Source organism: Phocoena phocoena, chromosome 18 (assembly GCF_963924675.1).
Source record: "Phocoena phocoena chromosome 18, mPhoPho1.1, whole genome shotgun sequence".
Taxonomy (NCBI): Eukaryota; Metazoa; Chordata; class Mammalia; order Artiodactyla; family Phocoenidae; genus Phocoena; species Phocoena phocoena.
Genome location: NC_089236.1, coordinates 5781017 through 5798692, shown reverse-complemented (window position 1 = coordinate 5798692; position 17676 = coordinate 5781017). Strand labels below are relative to the sequence as shown.

At 43.4% G+C, this 17676-nt stretch overlaps 1 protein-coding gene across 1 annotated transcript in view; it reads left to right on the top strand.

Moving 5' to 3' along the window:
• Positions 1-17676, top strand: part of FLT1 (fms related receptor tyrosine kinase 1) — a 168910-nt gene that overhangs the window by 22451 nt on the left and 128783 nt on the right. Inside the window, exons 2-3 of the mRNA XM_065896240.1 lie at positions 4238-4334; positions 4719-4951. Coding sequence (XP_065752312.1) covers positions 4238-4334; positions 4719-4951 — 330 coding nt within the window. The remainder of the gene's footprint in view (positions 1-4237; positions 4335-4718; positions 4952-17676) is intronic.

The window sequence follows — 17676 nt, the reverse complement described above, 5'->3', positions numbered from 1 at the left end:
TTTTCATAGTCTACACTTAGTTTTTATTTTTGATTCTACATGTAAGTGAGATGATACCGTATTTGTCTTTCTCTGACTTATTTCACTTAGCAAAATGTCGTCAAGGTCCATCCATGTTGACGCAAGTGGCAAGATTGCATTCTTTTTTATGGCTGAATAGTATCCCATTGTGTCTATATACCACATCTTTATTCATCCATCGATGGACACTTAGTCTTGACTCCTGTAAATAATGCTGCAGTGAACATGTGAATGCATATCTTTTCGAGTAAGTGTTTTCGTTTCCTTCAGATAAATACCTAGAAGTGGAATTGCTGGATCTTGTGATAGTTCTATTTGTAACTTTTTGAGAAATATCCATTCTGTTTTCTGTAGTGGCTGCACCAATTTACATTCCCACCAACAGTACACAGGGGTTCCTTTTTTCCCACACCCTCCCCAGTTCTTGTTAATTTCTTGTCTTTTTGATAATAGTCATTCTATGTGTGAGGTGATATCTCATTGTGGTTTTGATTTGCATTTCCCTGATGATTAATGATGTTGAGTATCTTTACATGTACCTGTTGACAGTCTGTCTTTGGGGAAAATGTCTGTCAGATCCTCTGCCCATTTTTAAAATTGGATGGTTTGGTTTTGTCCTATTGAGTTGTATGTGGGTTTTTTAAATATATATTTTGAACATCAACCCCTTATCAGACATATGATATGCAAATATTTTCTCCCATTCAGTAGACTGCCTTTTCATGTTGATTGCATTGAGTTTTTTGTTTGGTTTTATTTAAATATCAACCGCTTATCAGACATATGATTTGCAAATATTTTCTCCCATTCAGTAGACTGCCTTTTCATGTTGATTGCATTGAGTTTTCTGTTTGGTTTTATTTAAATAGTAATTTTCCTCGTATAAGGAGATTTCTTTGACCCTCGTTGTTCTGTCGTAGTTGACTTTGATGAAAACAATAGTTCATGGACCACCTAGTTTCCTGAGGCGACAATGATTCTTTTAAACGAGACTTCTAGGCTCTACCATGGCAAACAGTGGAAAGTTCTGATCCGCATCCGAGCTTCACAATGGGGGATCATTGTTAAGTTGTAGCACTCCACCCTTCGAAATGAAGTATCCTGTGGATTTATTTCTAAGTGGACAATGTGACTCTGAGCTACTCATGAGTCGAGCAAACAGAGTTGCTCATGGTGGGAAGAAGATATCAGATCTTGGATGTATGCGTATTCACGTCCATATACACATCACCACCAAGACGGAGAAAGTGTCTGACACGCAGGAGACACTCAAAAAGTGTTAAATATTCATGACACAAGTGGGTGTATGGGCATTAAACTGTTTCAAAGAAGTATTTCAAGGCCTAAGGACATTTCAGAGCAGTTGAGGAATAAATATCTCACTTTCCTTTTTCTTTATGAGTTTTCCTGTTAAACTGTAGTCTTGGTACTTCCGTTCATCTTTATGAGATTCTAGTTTCCTATTAACTGAAGGATGTGATGTCCCAAAGTGTCCAGTTACTTCGAAATGCTGTTTCCTGATACCTCTCCTTTCCTTTCTTTCAATCAACTACTTTTATCTAGCTTCCTTGTTCCAAGGGCAAAATTCATGATGTCAGTGGAGACAAATTCTGTAGCAAAATATTTTTCTCAATATTTGTCCCCCTTAGCTTTCCAATAATCCTATTTTTCTCTCAGTGTCTTATTTAACCACTCAGTTAGGTGGTTTTCTTTTGGTTGGAAGCTGGAGTGGGGGCCGCAGAGAGGGGTGTGCACTTGGCATATTTTTTGAGGGATATTCTCTGCATGACACATCTCCTTCTGCTGGGATCTGGGTGGTTCTTTCAAGGTTTAAGATCCTCTCTGACAAGGGTCAGGAGTACTGGTGTTCTAGGGCACTGATAGAGAAAGATTCACACAATTTGGAAACCAAAATAGCAACAAAAAAGGGGGAAAAAAGTAGGAATCGCCTCATACCAGGGAAGGAAGGCATCTTCCCCTTGGCCTCTCCTGGATGGGAAAACTCATGATGTGCATACAAACCACAGAGATACCTGCAAGTATTGCCAGAATTTTCCACAGGAAGCTTGGGGTGGACCTTTTCCAACCCACGAACAATTGCTCAGTTAAATCCCTGGAGTTCCATGCCACAAAGAAGGGCAGAAACTGTTCTGGCCTGGACATTTTTTAGGGCAGGCGTTATTTACTGCTGGCTGTGGCTTTTGAAGGGCGTAGTGTCCTCCTGGATCACTGATTCTGAGCTACCCTGTTACTTCAGAAAACTCATAAACATGAGGAAAGTACAAAATTCTTCTTTAGGTACCTGAATGGGTCGACTTGTTCTGTGAGGTTATTTGATAGAACAAGGGGAGCTCGATGAAACGGTCATTCGAATTTAAATTTAGTTAATATTGAGCCATTTGCTCCAATCGTAATTTGATACCAGGGCCTATTGTATATAAAAGTGACTTTCAGAATATTAATATCATCAGCAAAGCAGCTGATGTTCATCTAACATCTCTGCAGTTACATACCCAGCAAAACGTTCTTTGATGCGAGTGGGGGAGGGGAGTGATTCTGCTAGGTGTCGGTGACAGGGGCATCTGTCTGCCACCCAGACAACAGAGCACCAAGTCCCCATGCTGTGCCTGTGGACTTTCTGGCTCACACGTGAGGTTGCCAAGGAGCAGCACATCCAGTAATGCCGAGGCAAGAAGTGGAGAGATTAAGCTTCCAGGGCGGATCTTTCACCGACTCTAGTTTTCTTTGCGATATTAGGACCTGAGAGAAACACTAGGGAGCATTGCTAGACTACCCCGTGGAGTCTGACACATGCAGGTCTGTGGTCTAAGATCCCAGTCTTCTGCTTTGGATTCCACTTTGGAAACTTTTTTTTTTTTTTTTTTTTTTTTTTTTTGCTGTGGCTTCTCCCATTGCGGAGCACAGGCTCCGGACGCGCAGGCTTAGGGGCCATGGCTCACGGGCCCAGCTGCTCCGCGGCATGTGGGATCTTCCCGGACCGGGGCACGAACCCGTGTCCCCTGCATCGGCAGGCGGACTCTCAACCACTGCGCCACCAGGGAAGCCCTGGAAACGTATTTTTTATGTAGAAGATATTCCCTAGGATCGGCTCTGCATACATAACTTCCCTCCTTCCAAGAATATCTTTTCTCCCTCCTGCTGACCCTTACCTCCGCTAATCCCGAGCCCCATCTCCTGCTTTTACCAGGAGGAGGGAGAGAGCAGGGGATGGAGGGGAGAGCTCCTGATCAGAGACCTCTTCTGCTAAGTCGAGAGCTTCAGCAGAGACTCAACCTCTATGGCACCAATGGCTCAAAGAATCGTGGGTCTGGGGATGTCAGAAATGGACAGAGAACCAAAGTCACGCAGTCCAGTCTGCCGTCTTACAGATAAGAGAACTGTGATCTGGAGAAGGTGACCTGGCCAGGGTCTCATAGCTGGTCCCCGGGATGGATACTGTGTTGTATGGAGATACTGTGTCGTGAGGAGATACTGTGTCATGAGGAGATATTGTGGCATAGGGAGATGTGTTGATTTTAGCACACTTTTGCATAGCTGATCTCATTGTCTCTTATACTTTTCAAATGTCACGTAGGAGCAGATAGTTTCCTCTTTTCTCTTCCATTATAGAAGGAAGTTGATTATGTAAGACAAACCAAGTGGCTTCTAAAACTGATTTTGATTCTATTAGTTTTCCAAATGAGGAAACCAGTTCAGAAAGAGAAATGACTCGCCTAGAATATCATGGCTCGACATATGACTCAACTATGTCTAGAGTCCAGGAAAAGTTCCGTGCCTTGTATTCAGGAAAAAGATCAGACGGGCCTCTGAAACCAGATGACCCATGTTGGTAGTTCAGTATTAGAAATACATTTTGGATGACACTGACATTTAATCCTGAGAGTTTTTAAGAAGTCGCTATATATTTTAATATGGTTGCACTTTGAATCATGATTGAATTTATTAATGTTCTAAATTAATGGGCTTTTGAATATTATTTAGATCATCTAGCATAGTAAGATATACAATATTCATGAGCAGGAAGTCTTGGAATAGAAAAACATTTGTGAATTAAAATAAATTTGTATCAGATATACCGTTTTGCCTATGCAAGTAAGTTAAAGATGAAAAGTTACCTTTTATGGAAAGACACACCTTTTAAAAAAAGACGAGAGGGCAATTTGCCAATAACACATTTCAAAAACTTTTTTTACAGGATGTAGTTCAGGTTCAAAATTAAAAGGTCCTGAGCTGAGTTTAAAAGGCACCCAGCACGTGATGCAAGCAGGCCAGACGCTGTATCTCAAATGCAGGTGAGTGACCGTGTTGGTTTGGGGACAATCTGATTGCTCTTCCTCAGGCAGAACCACTCCTTAGGAGAGTAGAAAGGTGGCCCCCCCAGAGTAGACAGGTAGACGTCAGTGGTCTTCTGTCATCTGCCAAGTGCAAACCTCATGCATCCAGCTTCCCCTGGAGGGTGATTCCTTCATCCATGGGATGGGAGGGAATTACTCACAGGGAATCAGGGGAAGGGATGCCCCGAACATTTTGAGTTGTTTAATAGCTTTTCCAAATGTGTTACTTTTCTGTAAAGAAAGTGACTGTACTTAAGAAAAGACATCAGGATAGAAATGACAGCTTCAGAACTGGCCCCAGCCGTGACTGACTGTGTTTTGTTTTCTTATCTGTGACTGCAGAGGGGAAGGGGCCCATTCCTGGTCTTTGCCTGCAACAGTGAATAAGGAAAGCCAAAGCCGGAGGCTGAGCATAACTAAATCTGCCTGTGGAAGGAGTGGCAAGCAGTTCTGCAGTACTTTGACTTTGAACGCGGCTCAGGCAAACCACACTGGCTTCTACAGCTGCAAATATCTCTCTACACCTGCTTCCAAGAAAAAGAAAGCAGAATCTACAATCTACATATTTATTAATGGTAAGACTTCCATTTTCTACATTCTCTTTGCTATAACTTTGCAGTGGGTCATAAATCCACCTGATCCATTGGAAAGGGAGCTTTCCTAGTGACTGTGAAAGAAGTGGGCCAGGAAAGAGAGCCTACCCTAGCTGTTGAAACTTGTGGAGTGCGTTTTAATGTATTTCCTGAGTGTCAGTTTCAACCAGAATTTTCAAGGACCAGTCAGTCAATTGCATGCTCCCTTAAGGGAGAGACTCTTGTCTATTTTGTTCACCACTGTATCCATGGCACCTGGAATACTGTCTGGCATGTGGTGGGATGAATAAATGAATGGCAAGCTTTTAGTTCTATTTCTTAATTATTGAGAAGCCCAAAATACAATACAGAGTTTTGTCCTTTAACACAACTGCATTCTCTGATAGGTTGGAATTGTAAAATACGGTTCTATGCTAAATTTGTAAGTGTAATATTGGCAATGTCACTTGAAGGTTACAAAATTAATTCCAGTTAATGATACTGTATTATTTCATGTTCACAAAGCGAGTATTAAAAAGATACGAGAGCAGGCACATGCCACTGCATAGTGAAAAGGGCGAAAGACAAAAAAGAAATCATGTTCTGGGTATAATTTTTACAGTATAATTTTTTAGTTTTTTCCTTCCTTAGAGAATGAAGCAATGAAATAATATTCAGAGGGAAGAAATAGAAAATCCTTAAAGAAACATAAAGTGGCAGTAGCAATGGAACCCTGGAAAGAATAATAAGGAAGATGACTTGTCACTTTGTTCTTCCTTGTTTTGTTCCAGCCAGTTTCCAAAACTTGCACAAGACTCTAGCCTTAGAGCTAGAGCTCTAACACATAGAGCGAAATTAGTAGGCACCTCAGGCACAAACTCAAGTTAAAAAAACAAAACAACCAACCATCAGCGTCAATAGCCTAAACACACATCCTGGGTCTTCCTCCCAGCGAGTTAGAGAACTGGGTCTTTGCACTGAAGGCAGCACCACAGACTTACATTTTGGTGGGAATCTTTTTTGGAGTGTTTTACCCGAGCCTAATACGTAATTTTCCAGATTCAGGGTTAGTCTTAGAGACAGTAGAACAGTAGGTGTGATATCGGCGGTAACATATTAGCTCGCATCAGCCTGCTTTGACTGAGTCACTTTTCTATCCTGCTCCGCCAAACCCCTGTTGGTACATCTTGCACTTTTCCGGGGGGAGGGGGTGGGGTGGGCAGAGAACTGGAGGAGGCGACAACTTGCTAGCTGATCGCCATCATAGGAACGCAACCAGCCCACTTAAAAATAAGAGGAGGAAGGAGGCCAGGGATCTTGGCTTGGAGAAGGCAGAGCTGCCTTCTCCAAGAGGGAAGAGAGGGCGGGGTCGGCGGGGGGAGCAGGATTAAAGGGAGAGACACAGACACGACGCGTGCCAGTGGCGATGGAAAAAGGCATGTGCTCAGACATCTGTTCTCTTTTTCTAGCTCCGCATAGTAGGTTATGTTCTGGTGCTTGTGGGGGAAAGAAAATGCTTTTATTCCTGTCTCTCTAGGGGAAATGGGGGGAAAATTCATTTACACTAAAATTCTTATAAAACTTTCTCCTGTGGGTTTATTGGTCTGACCTTCCGAATCAAACACTTAAATGAGTAAAAGAAGACCATTTCTCTTTTTTCCCCTAAGAAATAACATTCGGTTATTTTCATCTTTCACTCCTACATTACTCAGTAGGCCTCATGGGTTATGCAGCCAGTAGGTAGGTGTGCAGAACCTGTCAGCTTCAAGCCCCTTTGAAAACAGAAGAGAAACTTAGCTATTTAGAATTATCTCTGCTTCCACTATACAATAGAGCAGATCTGGCAAGTAAGGATCACTCTGGGTGTCAAATCAATAGTCATTCTAAGCCCTGTGAGGGCAAGGTCCATGTCTGCCTTAATTACTTTTATCTGCAAAGTGCCTCCCGGGTACAGCGCCTGGCTCATAGCAAGAATTCGGTAATATTTGTCACATGAATACATGAAGCGATTAACGGGGCTGTGTGGAATACTCTGTTGAAATTGACAGTGAGGATGAATTTCAGGCCAAGTAGGAAAGAGAGGCATCACTAGTTCTCGCTGTCTGGTATGAGGCTGGGTGGGGGGGGTGAGTACTGGCCGTGGTGTCATGTATGTATCGTGTCTGCTCTCTGGTAGTAGCCCACAAACATTAGCATAAAGGTACAAGTCCTAGTATCTCAAAACTCCTGCACAACTTGGTTGGGTAGAAGGAAATTCTCTATTTCAAAGACTGTGTTCTTGGAGAGGGAAGGATATCAAAATGCGCTGACTGTGTTTCATAGGGCATTATCATTGGAATACCGTGAATATTATATGCGTTCGTTGGGAACATCTTTATGAGACGTGACTTTTAAATAGCACTAATAACAAAAGATACGTGAATCAATAATGGTGACCGTAAGAGAGCACCTGAATGTTCCTTGTTTGTCAGTTAGTTTGGTTAGCAGATATTTAGGGAGCACTTGCTAGGTGCCCGTAACTGTACTGCTCTGAATAGTAACACGGATTTTGTTGTCTGTTTCCCGGTAGAGTGATATTGGTCTCATAATCACACTTTACTGAAATCCAAGTTAGCTGTGATATAATTCATTCAGCAGCTGTAACTTTTCCAAGTATCCTAACATTTTATGCATTTCCTATTTTCATTCTTTTATTAATTTGTGTCTGAGAAGATTTGGTCTCAGGCTGCCATTATTATTGAATATTTACAACATTACAGGTTACATTTATTCAGGGGCACAAAACTGGTCCGGTCTCTTGTGACTCAGGATGGCCTCTGGGACTAATAAGGCCAACCAGTTCCTAATACACAGCTGTGGCTACTTACTAGATGTCAACTGGTTATCACTTATTTATTATTGTTGAATGTTTACTTTAGAACATGTTATTGTTTGGACGATTTCTGCCCCCGGTAAGCATCTGCAGATGTGTTGGCGTTTCATTTTGGTTTTCTGTAATGATGAGAAACACTATTAGACACCTCTTTTGAAAAGGCATAGATCTGTAGTCTGATAGGGTTCTGAGAAAAAGAATCAGGGCTGTATAGCTTTGTCTGCGTGACACCAAACCGTGCACGTGGATTATAAGCAAACTATTATTTAGATGGTTCCCACCTGAGCACTGATTTGGACATAACCTCTGATATGTATATGTCGTGTACAGAAAAATCAGTATCACCACTTCATCATTACAGCTTGTAGAAATCTACCAAACCTCTGACATAATGCATTAATTTCAATTTATTTACTCAAGTAGATAAATTATCAATTTAATTACTCAAGTGACTACATTTAACTACTTTACTTTAAAAAAAAACAAAACATAAACCAGAAGCAATATTGTAACAAATTCAATAAAGACTTTAAAAATGGTCCACATCAAAAAAAATTCTTAAAAAGAAAGATCAAGCCAAGGGTATATCAGGAGAGGAAGATGATTGTCTTAGAATCAGTGTAATTTACTGAGACAAGGCTCTACTTGGCTATGGGACCTGGGATTTAAATTACTGGTAAGTTTAAATTTCCCTTAATATAATAACTTCTTATATTCGTGGTTTCTTTTCATTTAAACAGACGGTTTTATTTACATTATGCTGTTCGATTCTCACAGCAATCCCGTGAAGCTTTCTTCTCTCCATTTTACAAGCAAAGGGCCTAAAACCCACTTCGCTTGAGGCTACATGGGGAGCGACGGAAAAGGGTTAGCAACAGAGTAAGGTGGTCAGATTTTTCCCTTCAGATTCTCAGTGGCGGGAGGAGACCAGAGGGGTCAAGACTGAGGCAGGAACACCAGGTAGGGCTGCTGCCAAGGTCACCGTTGTCATAGCTGTAGGAAAGGACAGAAGGTGATGGACTGGAGGGACTCAATCCACCTTGGTGAGCTGGAGGGTCGTGGTGGAAGGGAGGAGGGAAAGTGACACTTGAGTTCTGTAGGGGTACCTGGGCAACTGGTCCCAGGTCCCATAGCCAAGTAGAGCCTTGTCTCAGTAAATTACACTGATTCTAAGACAGTCATCTTCCTCTCCTGATATACCCTTGGCTTGATCTTCTTTGTTTTTTAAAGAACTTTTTTTGATGTGGACCATTTTTAAAGTTTTATTGAATTTGTTACAATACTGCTTCTGTTTCTTTGTTTTGGTTTTTTGGCCTCAAGGCATGTGGGATCTTAGTTCCCCAACCAGGGATGGAACCCGCACCCCCTGCACTGGAAGGCGAAGTCTTAACCACTGGACCGCCAGGAAATTCCCACCCTTGGCTTGATCTTGACAAGTGGCTGTTGAATGAGAGTAACTGAAAAATGCTACATACATTTTTTAAAAATTGCTTTTGGGAAAATGAGTGGATTACCCCAGCGATTATAGCTACAAAATTCTGGGTCATAAGGAAAAACAAAAAGTACCCCTCGATGCTTTACTAATTACAAAACAAAAAGATGTTAGTTGAATGGTAATGCCAGGGCTGCTTAGGTAGTGTTCATCTACCTTGCAGAGAAAAAGGAACACATTTGCATTTCTTTTCTGACCCTTTGGTATACACAAGAAATCGGCTCCAGATCAGCCTTTTCTAAGTTAGAGGATTTCATTGCAATTAGTATTTTAATGTATGAGTTTTGCCTGTAAAGTAAGGAAACTAACCAGAAGAGATTTTAATGGCATCTCCAAAGTAATTAGTACTTTGTCAGTATCTCTAATTTAGTTAAGAAGACCTTGAACTTAGTCTGTTGAGTTCCCCATGCTTTGAGGTCAGCCTATACCCTTCCCCTCTCCAGGTCCAAGACTTTCGGGGCTCTTTAAGTATCATGTCTTCTCTTGAAGCATTATGATTGAAAAGGGAAAGGAAAATGGGAGTCTGCGCTGTGGTTGAGTGGATATCTTCTAGTTCTTGCCTGTAAAAGAAACTCATCTCTTCTGCTTCTCTTTACTTGGTTGTTTTACTCTCTACGCCTATTAAAGCAAATGGGTTGGAGCGTTTTCACAACAGATTTCCCTTCCTTTGGTTCTCCTTTATGTATAAAATGAATGAGATTTGCATAGCAGCTTACTTTCAGGTAGACAAATGGTCAGACACACTGCGTATGTAATTGAAAAGTAGTAGAAATTCTAACAACCCAGATATCCTGGGAGAGAATGATCATTGTGCCTTCACATAAACGTATTTAGTGGGAAAGAGCTCTGTGTGGCTCGGGGATCTCCAACAAGTAAAAATACTAAAGGTGCAGATATTCTGAAAAGGATTCAACATACTCGCTTGTTCAACACATCAGGTTTTCCTGAAGGGCTTTTACATAACTCTCTGAGATCAACCACTTTGGAATTATTTCTTCCATTTTATGTACGAGAAAACAGCCGCTGTGACCTGCTCAAGACAGAGCAAATAAAATGACAAGCCAGGATGAGAATCCAGGTCAGGTCCCAAGGTTAAGACTGTTTCCGCGATGCTACAGTTTTAGCTATTGATTTCAAACTATGAACCAACTGTTCATCTTTGACAGTATACATTCTACGGTTATTACATTCTTTTAAATTTCAAATTCGACGTTGTCTTCTGTCTTTTGAGGAATGGTAGGTTACGTGGGTTTCGGGGTGTTTATCTGAGTGAGGCCTTACGGAAACAAACCCCGATCCCAGACAGCTTTGTGTTGCCGCCTGATGGGGTCAGAACTCGTTCGGGCACACTCTGTTTCACCGCTGCGTTCCAGCTCACGTGGCAAGGGAAAGAGACATCATTCTGTTTACCAGGATGAGGAGGCCTCTTAAAAATCCCAGCCATCAATGGGCTGTGTAATTAAATTAGTGGTCTGTCATCAGCATTTAAAAAAATGAAGCAGGGGAATTCCCTGGTCTAGTGGTCGGGACTCCGCGCTTTCACTGCCGGGGGGCCTGGTTTGGATTCGTGTTTGGGGAACTAGGATCCCGCAAGCTGCGGGGCCCCCGCCCCCCCCAAAAATAACAGAATAAAATGGAAAATATCCAAGTATATTGCAAAAAGTAAGGGTAAACATTTAGTGGAACTTTTAACATCTTTTGTTTCCATTTTATAAAATACGCAACATATATACATTATACTCACATATATGTAAAATACATATGAGTGTGTGTAGGTGTTTAATGGGTCTGAAGTGAAATGTATTTCTTATTGTGGAACTCAGTACAGTAAGTTTAAAAGTTTCAATCTTATTAAAGTGTAGACAGGTAAACTTATTAAAATTGTAACAGGTTGAGACAGGTCATTTCTGTACTTCGTGTTTAAGAAAACAGCACCAATCGTAAGCACCATGGTGTTTTTTTGCATGCCACTCCGGAAACAGAGGCCTGGCGAGAACATGGTGGTGGAAATAACCCCCTCCTCGAGTTGATGTGGCTACAACCCGTCGTAAAATGTGTGGGTTTATGCAGTACACACTCCTCACATTCCTGACATGGGGTTTCCCACAAATAGGTGTGACCCAGGAGCTGCAGTCAGCAGATGGCGTCCGTCTGTAGACATGGGTCACACACCTGCCGCCCGCAGGGCCCTCCCGTTCTGTGGAAGGTACGAAGAGCAGAGTTGCGGCATCTTAGGGTTTTGGAGGCCCCTGGTTCCTTTCTAGGACCATGACTTACAATAGATCTATGAGGATTTTAAAAGGTACAGGTTGAACTTCTTAAAATAAGAGCTATTGCCCAGAAGCGCGTCTTTCCAGGGACTGAAGAGAACGCCTCTAAGGGTCCTTACTGAGCCCCGCAATAGAACTTACTGAGGTTGTATGGATCGTTCTGCTCCAACACCACCTACCTTGGACTCCTAGCCGGGTCCAGTGCACCGCGGGGCGTGCAAAGGATGCTGGGGCAGCACTGCTTCACTGGGTAGTGGCTGAGCAGTGGTTGCCTGTTGCCCAGCTTGCCACAGTGTGGCAAGTCCAATCAGCACAGCCGTGAAACAAGTAGGGACGTTGAGGAAAAGAGTAGTGATCTGCAGATGTACTCGGAGTTTCCCCATCTGCACTTTTTCCTGGGTGGTGATAACAGTTCTAAGGTAGGGATGCACGAAGGGTGTCAGACCCCCAGCCCAAAGTGAGAGGAGGTCTCTGTGCTTTCAGTTGCATCACTGGCTGCCTTGTCAACACGCCGCCTTCCATGCAGGTCAGAACCATGATGGGGAGAGAGAGAGAGGCTGAACGGATTTTCAAAGCCTCTGAAACATTTTCAGTGGCGTCATTGTTGTATTTTTGTGGGAGAAACTTTCAAGAGAAACTATTCTTTTCCATTCATCAAAATTCTCCTCTGAGGAAAAGCAGGCTAAAACAGTTGACATTTTGTAGGAAGAAAAAAAAAACAAACAACAAAGAAACCGTCTTAAAAAATAGACCACTTAGCCATGGGTTGGCCAAGTTCTTTAGGTCTGGATTTCTCAGCAAATTTATGATATTATCTGTTATTGCTTGGTTACTGTCCAGGGTCTTCTCTGGTTTTAAAAGTCAGTTTCAACAGGTACTCATCACCCCTCCCGCTGCCCATTGGAAAAGCTGCTCCCCTCACCTCCCGTACTCACTTCATCTCTATCCTCAATGCATGGCTTCTTCCACTTCCTTTCTGAAACCTCTGCTTATTCGAGCACGAATACTCCCGTAAGAATTGCTTCCCAGAGTTTTGGTCTCAGGGACTAAGCCTGATGATGTTTGAAGCCCAGAGTTGTGGAGAATAAAGTGTACTAGACACCTTGTACCCCCAGGAAGCAGCCAGTGCAGACAGGTTGGGTGGTAGATCTTGTTTGCCATCCTTCTCACATCATTGCCTGATGTATCTGCCCAGGAGACAGATGAACACGTTGGGGTGAACAGAGCTTGGACTCTCAGCCTTTGGATTACGCGTCTGGAAGCCCAGGTGGGTTTCCTAAAGTGGCGGCAGTTTGAGGCTGACCTGTATTTGCAGAATTCTACTTCAAACGATCCTCTGTAAAGAATTCCTAGGAATTCTCTGGCCTCTCTGCATACAGCTTCATCAAACATCTAATACAAGGTCAGGTTTTGCTGGATTTTTTTTTTTTTTTTTTGCATTTTGATGAAGTTGTGAAAAAGAGGAAACACATATTGCTAGGATTATAAAATAGACACTGACGACATGGTTGGTTGGAGTTTTCCTTGGGAAGCAGACCCCTCTACAGGCTGGTGCTGTGCCTCTTCTAAGGCTGAGGCATGAAGGAGACTATCCGTTCTCTCCATCATGGGGCGGGGGTGGGGATGGAGAACAGCTGATTAGGACCACAGGGCAAAAGTTTAGAGAAGAGTGACTTAACTCTTATCCATTCTCCTTCCAGCTACGTGAAAATTTGATGGAAGACACTCTTGATATCTTCAAGCCCTGGCGTTTCACATTTCCCTTCTAGAGACATTTTTGTCATTAGACACCAAGGGACCTTGATTATGGGAAACATTTACATGTGGTTGGGACAGAAGCCACCTGTGGTGGTGGATTTGTTGGAAGTCGGGAGTGTCACATCTTCTTTCTTTAGCCCTTGCCTCAAGCCCTGTGTTCACCTAGCGTGTTCCTAGGAATTTCACCCTTAGCCCTCGGTGGTACCTGCCAATTAAATGTCCAGGTCATTCCTTCAGAGAGAGCGTTTCCCGACACGCTCTAGGCTCCATACCAAAAAAATGTGGCGTGCCAGCTCTCGAGAGCCACACAGCTAAGCTTTGCTCGCAGTAACACTGTTCTGTGTCACCAGGCATTGAGTGCAACTACATAAATCCTCAAAAATAATCAGAATGAACATACTCTTGACTGAGCCACTTGGACACAACCCAAGACCAGGAAAAATTAGCGACTGAGGTAGAATTATGAAATCTCAAGATGGCAGTGAAGTCCAAATAAAAATCCAATAAAATCGACCATATCCTCTCATTTTCCACCCCACAAACAGAAAGTGTGAAAGATTGTCCATCAAAACTTTATGGTTTTTAAGGATTTTTAAAAAATCTCCTTCGTGTAATTTTTTTAAGAAAAATGAGCAAGGGACTTTTTCAGGAGAAATCCCCTCAAGCTGAAAAGGCTTTAAGTTTCTGACATTTCATAACTTTCTCTAACAACGGTAATGAAATGCCAACCCCGCCTAGAGACAAGGAGGTGCCCTAGTTTTGATCTCTGTGATCCTTGCAGTTTGGACACTCTTTAGTTTTCCTTTACTATTTAAAATATTTGTTGTCTTGGCATCCAGTGCCTTTTCGCTGGGTTGTGTTGGCAGTCATCTTGGCTAACTGACTGTGCTATTCACGATTGGTGACTTACTAGTGCAATCAATGCCCCTCTCTTCCATCCTTCATCAAATATCAATATATTATGTTTTTTATTTTATATTGGAGTATAGTTGATATACAATGTTAGTTTCAGGTGTACGGCAAAGTGATTCATTTATACCTATATCTGTTCTTTTTCAAATTCTTTTCCCATTTAGATTACAGAATATTGAGTAGAGTTCCCTGTGCTCTACAGTAAGTCCTTGTTGATTATCTATTTTATATATAGTAGTGTGTATGTAAATAAACTATATTTGAGAAAACATGATCCAGGGTTCAAATTAGATTCAGTCCCTGTTCTGATACATGAGAAGGCTTTGTCTTTGTACAGATTCCTCAATAACAGTTCACTCTTAGGTCTCACTGTGTGCTAGATGCTATCCTAGGCACCTGTATTGGTTAATGATTTCATTCTGATAACAACCCTAGGAAGCAGCGCTATCATTTTCATCTCCTTTTCACAGAGAGGTTGAGTAACTGCCCATCTAACTAGTCATATAACTAGTACGCAGTGGAGTACTATAAACTCCCATCAGGAGTTTATACATATAAAGTGCTTAGTTTTAGTGTCTGGCGTGTCATGTGCACTGCTTACCTGTTACTGCTGCTACTGTTACCATCTTGTGAGCCTCGGTTTCCTCATTTGTAAAACCAGAAGAGTGGTACGTTGTGCATTTGTCAGGAGATTCAGTGAGGTAATATCCATAGCACTGTGCCTACACTTAGAGGGGGACCAGTCAATAGTAGTTACCATGGTGACAGGCACTGCACTGGGCAGGGGAGGAAGTACAGAGATGATCCCCTTAACTGTCAAGAGTCTGCAATTAGTGATACAAATAAAATAGTTTACAACTAGTCATATTGTAAAGCACTATAGGAAGAGAGCAGTAAGAGGGGCCTAGACCAGGGATGCTCTGCCGGGGACACCCCACCCCTCCCCACCCCTCCCTACCCCTCCCTCACTCTTCTGCACCAGCGTTCTCGCACTTATTTTTCAGGTCTTGAGTTAAACATCACCCGTCCTGGGAAGCTCCTCAGGCCCCCCAATCTAGGTTTGACCCCCGCCCCTCACGTAGGACTCACCTCACCCGTTCTGTGAGGAACAGCACCGACTGTCTTGCTCACCCTAATGGCTCCAGCCAAGTAGGAGGTGTTCAGAGGTGTTTGCTAAGTGAAACAAACATGAGTTTTGTTTTGTTTTGTTTTTGCCGTACGCGGGCCTCTCACTGCTGTGGCCTCTCCCGTTGCGGAGCACAGGCTCCGGACGCGCAGGCCCAGCGGCCATGGCTCACGGGCCCAGCCGCTCCGCGGCATGTGGGATCTTCCCGGACCGGGGCACGAACCCGCGTCCCCTGCATCGGCAGGCAGACTCTCAACCACTGTGCCACCAGGGAAGCCCAAATTATGAGGTTTTAAAAGTTATATTAGTCTCACCTGACCTCCTGGGTGTTAATGAGGAAACGAAGGGCACACGGAGGAAAGGGCCCAAATCAGGGGCAAAGATGCACATGTCACGTGACAGAATCACCATGCAAAAAACGTCCAACTGACTAGAACTGTGACCTGGATTAACCAAATGAGATTTGACAGGAATAAGTGTAAAGGGCTGTATTTGGCTTGCAAAGCCCGCTAACCGCTCTAGGACTACGGGCTGTGGGAGGTGGCGGCTGAGACAACACATGCGAGAAAGACTTCAGGCTTCTAGTTGACTCCACATTCACCAAGAAAAGGAACCCAGCCTTGAACTGCATTAACAAATAGATGGGGTTCAGAATAAAGGTGGTGCTAGTCATACTGTTTAGTTTACACTTCAAGAGGGACAATGAAGACAGGAATTCTGAGCAAATTCCTAACCTGTCCCCCAAACTCCATTTTCCTCATCTGTAAAATGGGTACCTGCCCCACTGGGTTGTGAGTGTTAAGTAATTTGATGGTTTTCTTATTTTCACTGGCAAGGAACAACTAAAGGAACAGAAATGTTTCAAAAAGTAAAGAATTAGGTGGGAAAATAGGAGACACGAGTGTGTGATCGTCTCCTTCAAAGTTTTCCTATGTGGGAAAGAGATTAAGCTTCATCTTTATAATCCTAGATGGCAGAGCTACTATTTAAGAATGAAAGAAGTCAAGACAGGCAGATTTCAGCTCGATGTAAGAAAACACTGTCTAACATCTAAAGCTATCCAACAGTGGAACGACCTGTCTTGGGAGGTGGTGAGTTCCCCGTGTGTCTAGGTTTTCGAGCACAGCACAGGTGCTCACTTGGTGGGGTTGGATAAGCTGATGCCCCAGGGCCTTTCCACTGTTGAGATTTGGGTAGGACCTAGTATGCATCGCTATCATTTATTGATCCCTGGCTGAGGTTCATTACCATATATCATCTCATTTCATCCTTGAAACCCAATGGGAAAAATTCTATTATCAGTCTCCTTTTACAGGAAAGTTGAAGAAATTTAATACCACGTTCAAGTTTGGGTACTTTGTGTAAGTTCCCAAGTCAAGCTTTGGTTGTCTCCGAGGTGCCTGCTCTTGGCAACACGGCCTTGCTGAGCTTCCCCACCCACGACTCCCTTGGAACTTTGTGTGGGGGGCCATGGGGGGCAGTGCTGGGCTGCAGACTGGAAGTGTTCGGGCCAGATGCAGCTGACAAACGTTTTGATTGGCAGGCGTAGTGCTTTTCGCTGCCAGTATTTAATAATTGGAGGAGTTCACATAAAAATCTGATTTCCTACTTATCTTTAAAAACTGGAAACTCTAGCCACGCTGGCCTGTATTCCCACTTGGCAACAGCTGTCTGCAGCAAGCAGGGACTGCCCCTTCCAGACATGGCCTCACATTCTCAGCGGCCACCAGCCCTACTGCCTCGCATACGGCTACCCCGCCCCCTTTGCCTTCCCTGCCTCTCCCCCCTGCCCCCCCCCACCCCCGAGGGATGTCAGTGTGCTTCTCCCAGTGTGGACATTTCACGTGCATGCATAACAAATCACAGGTTTGGGGGCAGGAAAGTGCCTGTCCCATTTTCTAGAGGAAATTGAGCCCCAGAGAGTCACAGGGTGGCAGTGCCTGACCTCAACAGAACCCTGGTTCCCGACTCCTACAGTGCATGACCCTGGAGGGAATGTTCTCCTGATGGGCAGCTGCCCTCTAGGAGAACCTGTGTCCCAGCGAGCAGGCACCCCCCTGCACTGCAGGATGACTGTCCCCTTGGAAGGACTTCCATCTCTAGGCTCCATAAGACAGGACTTTGTCTGGTTTGTCTGCTCTTGGTCCTGAGGTGGTCACAGAGACCCCCCCAAAGAACCCCCAGCACCTTACAGCAGAGAGAGCTAAGCAGAGGGTCCAATGACTCAAGCTTGATGTTAACAGTGAGAATTTCTTATCAGTCTGTCATTTCATATTTCTGATCTCCTGCCAGAAGATC